The sequence below is a fragment of the Erythrolamprus reginae genome, chromosome 4 (assembly GCF_031021105.1).
Source record: "Erythrolamprus reginae isolate rEryReg1 chromosome 4, rEryReg1.hap1, whole genome shotgun sequence".
In the NCBI taxonomy this organism is placed as follows: Eukaryota; Metazoa; Chordata; class Lepidosauria; order Squamata; family Dipsadidae; genus Erythrolamprus; species Erythrolamprus reginae.
The window spans coordinates 92,055,454-92,069,943 of record NC_091953.1 but is presented as its reverse complement, the minus strand read 5'-3'; the positions used below and the strand labels follow the sequence as shown (position 1 = coordinate 92,069,943).

The 14,490-nt window shown below is 41.7% G+C and overlaps 1 protein-coding gene across 1 annotated transcript in view; it reads right to left on the bottom strand.

Moving 5' to 3' along the window:
• Nucleotides 1-404: 404 nt before the first annotated feature.
• LOC139166800 (E3 SUMO-protein ligase ZBED1-like) overlaps nucleotides 405-14,490 on the bottom strand; it is a 147,227-nt gene continuing 133,141 nt past the window's right edge. The window contains exon 7 of the mRNA XM_070750885.1: nucleotides 405-871. Coding sequence (XP_070606986.1) covers nucleotides 683-871 — 189 coding nt within the window. The 3' untranslated portion in view covers nucleotides 405-682. The remainder of the gene's footprint in view (nucleotides 872-14,490) is intronic.

Here is a 14,490-nt window from a genome sequence, read left to right as displayed (position 1 = left end):
CAGATTATTTTTTGGTACATATCAAAACCAATAAAATAAGCTGTAGCACTTTTTGAAGGTTAAATAAATTGTCCCTGCTATCACATTACAATTATAATTTTGTCCTATGTTGAAGAGTTGATAGACATTTGAAATACATCACAGTATAGCATTTTAAGTATGAAAAAAGTTATGTTTATGATCTTTGGCATACTGGTTTTAAGGTGTGTGAAAAAATTAACATCGGATTAGTTTTATATTTTTTGGGAAGAAGCAAAATAGTACTAAAATTAAGGAGTAAAGAAAGCACTCCAGTTTTTTTTAAGTTGCTGAAATTAAATTATCAAATCCTTGGATTTTTTAAGAATGGAGACCACATCATTTTAACCTCTTTGTTTTTATGAAAGAAAACTCTTAATTCTACATAATGTTAAATAATTTGCTTTTAATCACAGACAGAAACATTATGATTACAAAATGGATGGTTAAATTTAAAACCACCACACAGACAATTCTAGTTGGGAATTTTTTTGCCCACAATCATCAATGCCACTACTGCTGGCAGACTGGTAGCTCAACAATGTCCATATTTGGTCATGTGACTGAACAGTGAATTCCTGAAGTATGAGTGATGTTGCACAGCTTGGGTCAGTGAGACAGGTTGAATTCCCATAGCAAACCCATCATTTTCTCCCCATGATGTCTAGGACATTACATCAGGAATCCCAACAAGTCTGCAGCTTTCTGTCCAGAGTCTTTTCTGCAACTCATCATCATAAGAGACATCAGCAGATTTTGTCCTTTTCTCATTGTAAAGGTAGCATCTGCCAACTCCTTCCAATTCTGGTGAAACTGCTGCATAGGTTGATGTAGATGCGCCTTCTTCTGGTGTCTGTGGATTGGAGAAGTTAAACACAATTAAAGATTGAAAACATAAAGAATGTGAAAATTTCAAATGAAAACAGGGACTTCTTTTACATTTTCTGCATATGTAAATAAGTACAGTATTCTTTTTTATATGCCATTCCCTAGCAGCTGAGAGAGAAAATAAATCTGAAGAATGATACTGATCACACCACTTATTTCTAAAGTGAGTAAAAAAGAAGAAGAAACCATAACAAACAATAAGAATTTCAAATGTGTGATTAAAGTGGCATGATCGAAAAAGTTACAAGATTACAGGGCCATTCAAAAACAAGGATGAACAATTCGGATATCATTAATTCCTTCATTTTGAATGCTTTTCTATTTATTAGAAAAGCTTGCAATAACAGCAGGACCTTAAAATTGATTTGCAGTCACTGTAGAACAATATATTTTCAGGTATGATTTTACATGTTTTGAAAATCTAAAACCTTTGCAAATGTCAGCCTCCGCTTTTTGCTTAAATATGCAAGTGGAAATTATTGGAGATCATTGCACATCTGAAGATATACTGAAAAGACAGGCCTCTTTACAACAATGGATTTGGTCCAAGATTTTTCAATCTCTATGAGCAACATTATACACTACTGCAAATCATCCCTTCTTTAGAAACAGAATTAATGCATTTCTGAAAGCAAGCAATGATACTGCAGTCGGTAGTCTAATTAGTCCAAGATGACAGGTTCTGTAATCAGCCATAAACAGATGAAAGTGTAAGTTATATGTATAATGCATTTTGTCTAGTTACAGAGAACATTAAAACAAGAATGCCAGCTAATTGTGGCATTTAATCCAGAGCAGCAAGGTAAAATCAGAGGATTTCATTTTAGTCAAAGAATTAGCACCATATTAGTATGTGTCAGAAGAAAAATCAAATCAGAAGCAATTTTTTTTTAATTGGTATGATATTATTTGCTTCATATTTAAGTTAGTTATTAAAATATTCCTAGTTTATTTTCTTTTTATATCTATTATTGCACTTCTAACTGATGCCAATGGACTGTCATTCATAATTAGACCAAAGCAGGAGTTTTAATTTGCTGACATTAAGAATATAATGGAAACTTATTCTACAAAGTTTACCGAAATGTATAACCTGTAAAGTCCATCCTCTCCTCCAAGAAAGTAAAAACACTTGAAACTTGGCATTTCAAAATGAACTTTTTATTGAACTGGAGCGATAGCAAGATTAAAAAAAAGGGCTCTGGAGTCCCTCAGACAATATACTGTAGTTAGGGTAAAGGAATTTGAAACCCTTCCCAACAGTCCAATGCAGATTGAGAAAATTCACAGGTGTAAAGATGTTATTGTATTGGCCTCTCTGAAAACCCAATAAGGGAATTTTCTCACAGTCCTTCTCTGCTGGCTTTTGAATGATTCAGCTCACATGGTCCTTCCTCCCTTTACATTCCACAAAAGATGTGAAAATCCCAGGGTGCCTAGGCACCAAGCTAAAGGTTATAAATCAATAGGAGACAGGATATAGGATACATAAGGAAAAAAGAAATGAAGGAAATGATGTAACCAAGGGACCCTCCCTTCTCCTGAAGAATTGCAGAATCAGGGATCTGACATAACCATCTGAAACAGTAAGCAAAAACAAAGTTGACTTTTTAAAATGAAAACATCAACAAAATCAGACAGTACATTTAAAATTTGTGGCTTAAAAGACAGAAGTGGAAAAATAAAACCATAGTCTTCAAAAAGCAGTTGTAATAATGAATTTAGCAACACATTTCAGTACCAAAACTATTCAGATATACTTTCTCCAAGACTTTGGGAGAATTTTACACAAAAATCTGCTTCTTCCATTCCATTCTGATTTTCATATATGAGATTTTAAGCAGGCATTTGGCTACTGATGTTAACTAAAGTGATATGTTTTGTAAACTCAGCAAGTACACAATTTTGACAATTTGGTCAATCTGAGTAATGGACCTGGAAGAATTCATATCCCCTACCTATTCTCACAGAGCAATAGATGCCTCATGAACAACAGACCATTCTTCAATATTCTTTCTCTGAATATAGTTTATTCTGTTGTTTCCACCCAATCAAATCCACATCGTAACTAGTAGTCCCACATTTCATGTTTATTTAGAACAAACTGTGGAGAGCCTGGAGATGGCTTTGAAGAAGAAAGCTGTTATGCAAGCAAATAAGGAAACAAGAAGAAACAAACTCTGGAAAAGGACACAGCATTCGCAAGAGGCTTAGGTTGATTCCTCTCTGACTCAATGGGGTATAAGAAAGAGGGAGAAAACACAAAAAAATTGTAAGGTTCTATTCAATATTTCCCATCTCAATAGAATATAATTATTGTATTTCTGTGAAGCTGGTTTCTTGATCTGATCTATCTTAGAATAGAATAGAATAGAATAGAATTTTATTGGCCAAATGTGATTGGACACACAAGGAATTTGTCTTGGTGCATATGCTCTCAGCGTACATAAAATAAAATATACATTTGCCAAGAATCATGTGGTACAACACTTAATGATTGTCATAGGGGTCAAATAAGCAATGAAGAAGCAATATTAATAAAAATCTTAGGATATACGCAACAAGTTACAGTCATACAGTCAACATGGGAGGAAATGGGTGATAGGAATGATGAGAAAAACTAGTAGAATAGAAGTACAGATTTAGTAGAAAGTCTGACAGTGTTGAGGGAATTATTTGTTTAGTAGAGTGATGGCGTTCGGGGAAAAACTGTTCTTGTGTCTAGTTGTCTTGGTGTGCAGTGCTCTGTAGCGACGTTTTGAGGGTAGGAGTTGAAACAATTTGTGTCCAGGATGTGAGGGGTCAGTAAATATTTTACCCGCCCTCTTTTTGACTCGTGCAGTATACAGGTCCTCAATGGAAGGCAGATTGGCAGAGATCTAGAGCACTATGACAAATTTCCTTTCCACAATGGATAGGCACAACTTTAGATAACACTGAATATTGTATATTGTACATTGTATAGCAATTCCTAATAAAGATGTTTGCCTAAGGCTATATGGTGCTTCTCAGGAGTGAGATCACATAGCAAGCAAATAAAGGCAAGCAGAATTTGGTAGAGAAATCATGAGAACCTAAAACAAGAATTCATGACTAGAGAATAATACATTGTGAGGGATTATTGTGTCTTCAAATTGTTTAGCTGAAGATATTATATCTTGAATAATTGCAAGTTGTATGTTCTGAAAAAGGCTGGTTGACAGTGGGATTGCTTCTTGCTGAACAAGCCAAGGCTGTAGAAATTTTTAGAGGAATATAAGACAAATAATTTTCAAAGTGGAAAGTAGGGAAAACGCTTGGATTCAACATGTGAACGTTCACCAATATGGTAAATACCTGAAGTTTAGGATGATGGAAGATATAGCCCTAAGAACCAGCAAATCATTTAGAACAAAAGTACTTATTATCAAAGTCTTGTCCCTATGCAAATTAGTTTCCACCACCACATATCTACCATAATCATCAGCCAATATCATTTCTGGTTATCATTGGGGTTTAAATTCAATTTTCTAAATGCTTACAGAAATAAATTCTGTACGCAAATATTTGCAGATCAAATATTGCATAGACTTTTTCCAAAAAGGCTTTTCTTGAAGTTAGACTATACCTTGATTCATTTAAAAAAATAATGAAACCTTTATCTTCTTTGTTGCGGAGTGTTTGCTCCATTTAGATTTCACTTTAGGCATTTAAAATCCATTTTATGTCACCAATTTAACCTAGTGTGATGGGCTCTTCATAAGCTTCTTGTAGTTGTGTAGAGTCTAGATTGTCAGGCCCCTTTATACAGCCATCTGCATATCTTCCAGTTTCTCTTTAAAATGTTCTAGAAATTAGGTTGCTTTTTGGATTGAATTCAGTATGAACATCTGTTGTTTAAAAGAGAAAATCATTCCTTCCAATTTATCCCATTAAAAGGTATCTTTTTCTGTTTAAGCTTGTCAATCAAAAAGAAGTGCTCTTTTTGTTTGTGCAGAATTCTAATCTAAATATTTTTAAGTACAATCATATTTGTGTTATTAATTTAAGTCTAGGCAAAAAAAAATACCTATTATTTCTGACACAGTATATAACCACCCCAAATAAAATGTTACTCATAATAAAGGCTCATAGAAAAACAAGGAAAAATCAAGCTGCTAACAAAGAACCTGCCTAAAACTCATTCCACATTCCTGCCCAATAGAGATAATGAGATAATTGCTGTATAAAAAGTGGAAGCCTGATGTTTGGCTCCATTCAAACAAACAGATCCCTAGAAAGCCCATTCAAGACAGGATATTTTGTAATTTCCCATGGCGAGATTTGGCAACTAACAAAACACAGTAGAAGAATCAAATAAGCAGTCCCACACTCAGTACCTGACACAGGACGAAAGTCATTTAGCCACAACCTAAAACTTCAAAAACATAGAACCATATAAGAATCCTTCCTTTTATCCGCTGCTGAATGTCACTTCACTTCTGCAATTAAAAATCTCCTTCTCAGCAGTTTCTGAAGGCTTTTCAGTTTAAAGCAGGAGTCTCCAAAGTTTGCAACATTAAGACTTGTAGACTTAAAACCCTTGTGTTCTGTTCGATAAAACTGCCTAATATTATGTTCCCGGGTCTATTTGACCCGGACTGCAAATTGATCATTTTAGGTACTTATATTTGGTCTTTTTGAAAGCTTTTTTCACCTGGAAACATGTTTGAACATTTCTGCACACAATGGAATGAAAATTGAACTGAAAAAAATAATCGTTATTGGTTTATTTTGCACATAAATGTGCCTCCCCCCCCCCGTTTTTGTGAAAGTTTTTTCAATTTATGGATAGTTTTGCTTGCAAAATCCATTCTATTTTACTAAAGTTGGTGTGGGATTGGTAGCTTGAACATTTCTGCACACAATGATATGAAAATTGAACTGAGAAAATTAATCCTTATTGGTTTATTTTGCACATAAATGTGCCTCCCCCCCGTTTCTGTGACATAGTCTTCACTTTATGGATAGTTTTGCTAGCAGAATACATTCAATTTTGCTAAAGTTGGTGTGGGATTTATAGCTTGAACATTTCTGAACATAATGATATGAAAATTGAAGTGGAAAAATTGATGCATATTGGTTTATTTTGCATATAAAGTTATTTCAATTTATATAAAAATTATGCTGTTAATTTCAAACTTACATACTTTTTTTTAGTAAAATGGATTTCTTTCATAAAATTAGTTATCTGGCTACAATGTGGTTGATTTTCAAAAGGATATTCCAAATATTTCTAAACAAATATGTATAAACAGTGACAATAATGGCACACAGCAAGGCCGGGGGGGGGTGTCCCTTTTGTGGCAAAAATAAACCAATAAGAACCATTTTTTTCAGTTCATTCATATTTTTCTTATATTCAGAAATGTTCAATTTAGTATATCAAACCTTTTGGGGGAACATTCCTTAGGGATTTGTAGCCTTAAAAAATAGAAATTGACACGAAATTCAGAAAGGATGGGGGGAGGGGCTTTTTGATCACAATAAAAATATAAGTCTCAATTTTTCCAGTTCAATTTTCATATCATTATGTTCATAAATGTTCAAACTAGTTTTCCAGTTGAAAAAGTTTTCAAAAAGATCAAATTCAAGTACCTAAAAAAAATATTTTTGGTCCGGTCATATACGAACAGAAACAGATTCGAAGTTATGATTTTTTTTTGCCCAGAAAACAATTAGCCACCACCCCAAAAATATTTTTTGATGATCAGCATTGTTAAATTGAGTAAATAGATGCCTAAGATTTTAAAGAATATTTCGGATTTGGAGCATAAAAAAATAAAAAGTGAAAATGATTGCAAGCAGCCGAGGGGGGGGGGGAGCCTTATTTCTGATGTTAAAAAACCAGTAAGAATCATTTTTTTCAGTTCCTTTATATTTTTCTTATATTCAGAAATGTTCAAGCTACCAATTCCACACCAACTCCAGTAAAATAGAATGCATTTTGCAAGCAAAACTATCCATAAATTGAAAAAAACTTTCACAAAAACGGGGGGGAGGCACATTTATGTGCAAAATAAACCAATAAGGATTAATTTTTTCAGTTCAATTTTCATTCCATTGTGTGCAGAAATGTTCAAACATGTTTCCAGGTGAAAAAAGCTTTCAAAAAGACCACATATAAGTACCTAAACTGGTCAGTTTGCAGTCCGGGTCAAATAGACCCGGGAACATAACATTAGGGAGTTTTTTTGCCCAGCAAAAACTAAGCCCCCCACCCCCCCAAAAAAAATTCTCATAGAGAGAACCCCTGAAATGATGAAAAGTCGTGAAATTTCAAGTTTCAGATATGCAGGGAAAATTTTTTACAGAGTCTTAAACTTTGATTTCGGGTCTCACAGACCCGAACAGAACAGCAGGGTTTTTAAACTCCCAGAATTTCTTCTTTGCCAAGTGATCTCCCAGCTGGAAAGCGAGTCCTGATTTTTTCCCCTTCTTTTCCTTTTTCCCAGCTGCAAAGTGAGTCCTCCTTTTTTTCCTTAACATCTTTCTTTCTTTCTTTCTTTTGTATATCAGCTCTGGTTCTGCTTTCGTCCAGGGCTACTCAGTAAGCGCTGGCAATCCAGAATAGATGTATTCATGCTAATAAAATTATGTTGTATCTTAAAAATGATTTGGCTGCTTCTGGTTAGCCACAACAATATGCTCCAAATATAACAAATGTCATATTTAAAGTCAACGGAAAATGGAAGTGGGGAAAAAGACAGCACATAGTTCTCCCCTTTTCTTTTTGTGAATTATGTATTTGGCAAAATATCAATTTTATCAATATACAGTATATGAATTTATTATTCCTTTCTATCTTTCTGAGCTTCTGTCACCTATTTTATTTTCTTTTAAAATTGCCCTGTAAGCCCAGCCCCAAATACCCAGCAAAATCTGATAAATTATGTCTTTTTTTCAAAAAAAAGGAAATAATATTCATGTTGGCCTATGATTATCCAATGTTTTTTGACTTTGGTTTTCATTAAAGAATAACCTTCAAAAAAGGCTACAAGAATGGTGGAAGGTCTGAAGTATAAAACGTATCAGGAAAGACTTAATGAACTCAATCTGTATAGTCTGGAAGACAGAAGGAAAAGGGGGGACATGATCGAAACATTTAAATATGTTAAAGGGTTAAATAGGGTTCAGGAGGGAAGTGTTTTTAACAGGAAAGTGAACACAAGAACAAGGGGACACAATCTGAAGTTAGTTGGGGGAAAGATCAAAGGCAACATGAGAAAGTATTATTTTACTGAAAGAGTAGTAGATCCTTGGAACAAACTTCCAGCAGACGTGGTTGGTAAATCCACAGTAACCGAATTTAAACATGCCTGGGATAAACATATATCCATTGTAAGATAAAATACAGGAAATAGTAAAAGGGCAGACTAGATGGACCATGGGGTCTTTTTCTGCCGTCAGTCTTCTATGTTTCTATGTTTAATAAAATAACAGAAAATAAAAACAGTTAAAATACTTCTCTGCAAATTTTATGACAATACTAATAATGAATACTTCTAAAAATGTAAAAATCTTTGCTAGTCTTTTGCTTAGCCATGCTTCCAATATAGAAAAATGTATAGACTATGTGGTTGGCATGATATACAGAATATATAGACTATACAGACTATAAGTGTGTAATTCAAATACTTATAAAGTCTGTATCTTAACTACTTGTACTCATTGTCTATGTATTGCCCACATTGTTGTATTTTGTAAAATTTAAATTTATTCAGGCAATCTTATATCTGTCTTTAAACTTCACTGGTTATTATATCACCGGTAGCATTATATTAGTAATTAAACTAAAAACAGTTTCAAAAAGTTTCTAGCTGGCCCCCGGCATAACAATGCTGATGGAAGGGCAAAAAGCAAATAAAATAAAACTTTAAAGATATGGACTTATTATGTAACATGTTGATTAGTTTTTCTAGATTTTTATGTCAGTTGGTGACAGTTAATTCTTCCTATACCATTGTCATTCTGGCCCATATATAATATCTTAAAAACTCTTTAGTGAAATGCTAACTAGCTTTAGAATTATGTGTAAATCTTGAAAGGGAATAATAATGGAGAAAGATTAATATCTCCATGTTTTCTTACTATTTTTTCACTCTAGATATTTTCCTTTTCTAAAAAAAAAAAACACCAAAAACCAACACTTTGGATAATGCTCAGTGGAATTTTATATATGTGGAAGTTGGCCCAGAAATCAGTAAACGTGCTGGCAGCCTCTCGTTTATTGCTACTCCAGGCTTCTAAAGGGAGAAGTTGTATTGTCAAACTAAAACAAAATTAAATGCTTAACTAAAGATTTAGACCAATAAATTTACAAAAATCCTAAAAGCATCCAGTGTTAACTGTATAATATAAGATTCCCAACAATCCATGCAAACACCAAACTTTTTGGCTAAAATCTAGAAGACTTATATTTACTGCAGAACTAATAAATAATGCGGAACTATTTCCTCTTCCTTTCCATCTCTAGTAGAGTGTTAAAAATCATACTAATAAGGCAGCACAGCAGGCTATAAAGTACTGCATATTAAAAATGTATTTCAGTTATCTCTTAAAATAAAGGCCTTTGAAGGAAGGACCTGCAACATAATCTTCTGGGAAGAAAGATAAAATTAATTGGGTTTGCATTGCAGTGCAAACATATACTTCTTATAAACTGAGGAGCAGTCAAAGGTTTACCATCAACTTCCAAACTCAAAATACATATACAAAGCAGGGTAAAATGAGAAAAGCATATTTAAAACTGCATATAGTCATGCTAAGGAAAGGTGCAAAACTTGAGATTTCCAACCTCTTTTCTTTGGCCAGGAGGATTCCCTATGTTCTTTCCAGCCCACACATAACACAATCTATCACTGAGGGCTTCCCCTGCTAGTTTCTTTTTTGAGTCTGGGCTAAGAAAATGAGCATTTTCTTTTATCGATGGAGGAGAATATATAATGTCCATTTCATTGATGTGCTGGTAAATGTTTAAGAAACTGGCTCTACTGTCTCCTTTGCTGCCAAAATTGCAGCGCCGGACTTACCCGGCAGCAGGCTTTGCTGGAGGGACCGGGAGACACCGGACCCTCATGGCGGCCGCCATCTTGAATCCCGAGCGAAGTCTCGTGAGATGAGACTGCGCTCGGGAGTTCGGGCCTGTCTGGCCCGGCTGCTGATTGGTCCGGGCGGGGCCTGCTTGCCCTATATAAGGGCGAGCAGGCCCGGGGCTCTTCCTTTTCGCCCGGACAGCAAGCCACGAGCAGACACTTGTCAGTTCTGCTCGCAGCAGCCATTTTGGAGGAGCCTCGTGTGGCGGCCGCCATTTTGTGCAGCCTGTGGTGGGCGAGAAGGCCTCCTTTTGCCTTCAGGCGAAGAGGATTTATTGCGGAGCCAGCAGCAGCTGTGCTCCGCCCTGGTTTGCCCCCCAGTTTCCTGGGTTCGGGGTGTGGGGATGCTCTCCTCCGGGGCCTCCTGGGGTGTACAGGGTCCCTGGGGGGGGTGAGGCCTTGGGAATAAAGGCCCCTATAAAGCGGTGCAGCGAGGCCTTCCTGCAACCGCTGGGGAGGGGGGAGGTTTTCACCTCCAGGGGGTGCATTGGGAGGCCTGCAGCATAAGCAGGCCTTGCCTCGTGGGTGCAGCCTCCTTGGGGGTAGTTCTCTCCCACCCCCTTCTTTATTCTATTTAACATAAAAATAGTTTGAGGCAGGCCCATGGCCCCTAAAAAGAGGCAAGCCCAGGCCCTTCCGGCCCAACCTGTGGTTCGGCCTAGGAGGGCGGCGAGGCCTTCTGCTCGGGCTCGTGCCAGTGCGGAAGGGCCCCCGGGGGTGGTCCCGGCGGCAGGGGGGGTGGGGTTCATGCCCACGGTCCCTCAAACCGAGGTTTCTCCTTCTCTCTCTTGGGCCAGGGTCCTGGAGAGGCTCGATGAGCTGGAGCGGTCTGGGGCAGGCCCGGAGGGGCTTCCCATGACTGCATCCGCAGCATGGGGTAACGACCCCGAAGAGGAACCAGCCCAGGAGGGACAGACGACCCAGACCGGGCAGACGGCCCAGACCGGGCAGATGGCCAAGTCGGGGCAGTGGTCATCGTTCCAGGGCCCGGCGAGGATGGACCCCCCGTGGATGGCTTCCACCCCTTACGGGGCAGGTGAGGTTGCACCACACGCAGGCACTACACCGCTCCTTCCCGTGCAGGGTCCCGGGTTTATCCCGCCTGCATTGGGGAGTGGCAATAGCTTCCTGGGGGCCACTGCGGGCACATGTGGGCAGGTTTGGTCCCCGCCGGCTCCGCCGGTAGGGGCGCCAGGGGTATCTTTTCCACCTGGGACAGGGGTGGGGGGTTGGATCCCTCCTCCGTCGGCCATTATGCCACCGCCCCCTTTGGTGTATCCACCGGGGCTTGGTGTGCTGGGGATGGGGGCCACCACGGTGTGGGACCCGTTCGCCAGCATCAAGCCTGGGGCCATCCCTTGTGGGTTGTCCGCGACACCATTGGGCTATCATCTCCACCCGTCTGTGAAGGAAGCAATCTGGCGGGGGGAATATGTCGACCTTTTCTCCCTTTTAAATAGGGAGGTCCCCAAGCAGGACAAGGAGGTGGTGCATGGGGAGAAGGTTAAAAAAACGAAGGTCACAAAGTGTTTCAGCTCTTGGCTGTACGCTTTTTTGACCTTCGCTTCGGTAGTAATTCAGAGGCAGCCGGTTAGGGCCGCTGCACTGCTGAAATACATAGACCTAATAGCGAGAGCCCACTTTGAGTACGCAGGTACGATCTGGAGGCACTACGATAAGGGGTTTAGGATGCGTATCGCCCATGATCCCTACTTGCCCTGGGATATGGTGGTCCCGGACCTTTGGTTCCAGGCCACGCATATGTCCGGGAAGGAAGGATGTGATAGGACCGACAGCGGTCACTTTATGGAAGAGGAGCCCGTGACGCCCGCACCGGCCAAGGCCGCGGCGGGTGGAGTGGGAAAAGGGGCCTCTCTGGTGTGCCACGAGTTCGCCGCAAAAGGGGCGTGTTTTCGTCCCTTTTGCAGGTTTCGTCATGCATGCGGGACTTGTGGGGGGAACCATTCCGCAGCCGTGTGTCCCCGCCCCAAGAAGGGGGCGGAAAAGAAGGGCGGGGGTCCCCCAAAGCCTCCCCCACCTGTTGGGGTAAAGGGGCCCAGTCCAATCAATTTGCAAGTGCTTGAGGGTTGGTTGGGCGACTACCACCCTCGCTCGAGAGCGGCCGCTCTCTTGCTAGGATTTTCGGAGGGATTTAGGATCCCTTACATGGGTGTTAGGAGGGCCTTCATGTCTGACAACCTTAGGTCGGTTGTTGGTCATGAAGACATTGTTAGGGAGAAGATTCGGAAGGAGGTGGCCGAGGGCAGGGTCCTCGGGCCCTTCCCGGAACCGCCCTTCCCGAATCTTCGTGTGTCTCCCTTGGGTGTGGTCCCCAAAAAGGCGAGTGGTGAATTTAGGTTGATTCACCATTTGTCTTTTCCAAAAGGGGAGTCAGTGAATGACTTCATTCCTGACGAGCTTTGTTCGGTCCGGTATGCATCCTTTGATGCGGCCGTGACTATGGTTAGGAAGTGTGGGACAGGAGCCCTTATGGGTAAATGCGACATTAAGTCGGCATTTCGGCTCCTCCCCATACACCCCGACGACTTTGAGCTGTTGGGCTTCCATTTCGAGGGTGGTTATTACGTGGACAGGGCTTTACCTATGGGTTGCTCTGTCTCGTGCTCTCTGTTCGAGAGTTTTAGCACCTTTTTGGAATGGGCGCTCAGGAGGCAAAGTGGTCTGGGTACTGTCGTTCACTACCTTGATGATTTCTTGTTGGCGGGGCCTGCGCATTCGGAGCAATGCTTTGCTCTAATGCGGGACTTCGAAGCCCTTTGTGCTCACTTGGGGGTGCCTTTAGCCTCTGAGAAGACCGAAGGCCCCGCCACCAGGATTACTTTTCTGGGTATTGAATTGGACTCAGAGGAGCAATCTTCCAGATTGCCCCTAGAGAAGTTGCTCAAAATCCGAAGGAAGCTTGATGAGGTGCTGGACTGCCAGAAGGTTACCCTACGGCAGCTTCAGGAATTGGCGGGCATTCTTAATTTTGCCTGTCGGGTAGTTGTTCCTGGTAGGGCTTTTTCCAGGAGGTTATACGACGCGATGAAGGGGCTCCGCTTGCCCCATCATCGTACCCGCCTCTGCGCTGGGGTCAGGGCTGACCTCGGCGTGTGGCGGGATTTCTTGGTCAGGTTTAATGGTTTGTCTTTCTGGAGGCACGAGCTTCTTTTGGAAGCTGAGTTGCAGCTCTGCTCTGATGCCGTGGGGACTTGTGGTTTCGGGGTAGTGTTAGGTGACCAGTGGTGCTGGTCGGCATGGCCTCCGGAATGGAGTGCCTCTTCGTTGGTTAAGGACCTTACGTTCTTAGAGCTCTTCCCCTTAATAGTGGCCTTAGAGCTTTGGGGGGAGCAGTTTAGGGACAAGACTGTGCACTTTTGGTGTGACAACCTAGCGGTTGTCCATGTGGTGAATGCCCTGTCCTCTAAAAGCGACAGGGTCATGCGGCTTGTCCGCCATTTTGTGCACTGGTCCTTGTCCCTAAACGCATTGTTTTTGGCTAGGCATGTCCCCGGGTTGGATAACGGGGTCGCTGATGCCTTGTCCCGTGGTCAGTTGTCCAGGTTTCGGACCCTGGCCCCGTGGGCCCGAGAGTTGCCAGAAGTGTTCCCCGGCCACCTCTGGAGTCTGGGGGGGATCCAGAGTGGTGGAGAGACGAGGCATCCCGGGCAATCTCCTTGTCTGTAGCGCCCGGCACCCTCAGGGCATACCAGCGTGCAGGTAAGGAGTTTGGGGATTTCAGGCAGGGCAGAGGTTACCAGCTTTGTTGGCCTGTCCCTGTAGAGCACCTGGCCGAGTTTTGCGTCCAGCTTAGGCAGCGTGGCCTGTCAGTTAGGACGATCCGGTCCAGGTTAGCCGGCCTCGCCTTTCTGTCCAAGGCGGGGGGGTTTGTGGATTTTTCGGGTGACTTTCGCATCCGGAAGATGCTGGAAGGCTGGCTGAGGGAGCAAGCGGGGGCCCCTGGTGACACTCGTCGGGCTCTGACGGTGGAGCAGCTGTCTTTAATTAACGGGGTTTTTGACAGTCTGTGTGCCTCATTGTACGAGGCCCGTCTTTTTAGGGCAGCGACTTGTGTCATGTTTTTTGGGGCCCTCAGGGTCAGCGAGGCCATGGCTTCGTCTCAGGCTGACACTTCGCTCCGAGCCTTCCAGAACGCTGATCTGGCCTTTAGACAAGGGGGGGTGTCCCTTGTAGTAAGGCAGTCTAAGACGGATCAGCTACACAGAGGGGTTACCATCCAGCTTAGTGCGGCCGCCGACCAGTCGGTGTGTCCGGTGGCCGCCCTACAGCTTTATTGTAGCTTGCGGGGGTCGGGGCAAGGGTACCTGTTTAGACATTGGGACGGTACCCCTCTGACCCGTTACCAATTTTGGGTACTGGTGTCCAGGGCAATGGCCCGGGTAGGCATGGATCCCGCCGGTTATGGAACGCATTCGTTCCGTATCGGCGCTGCCACTAGCGTGGCACTTTC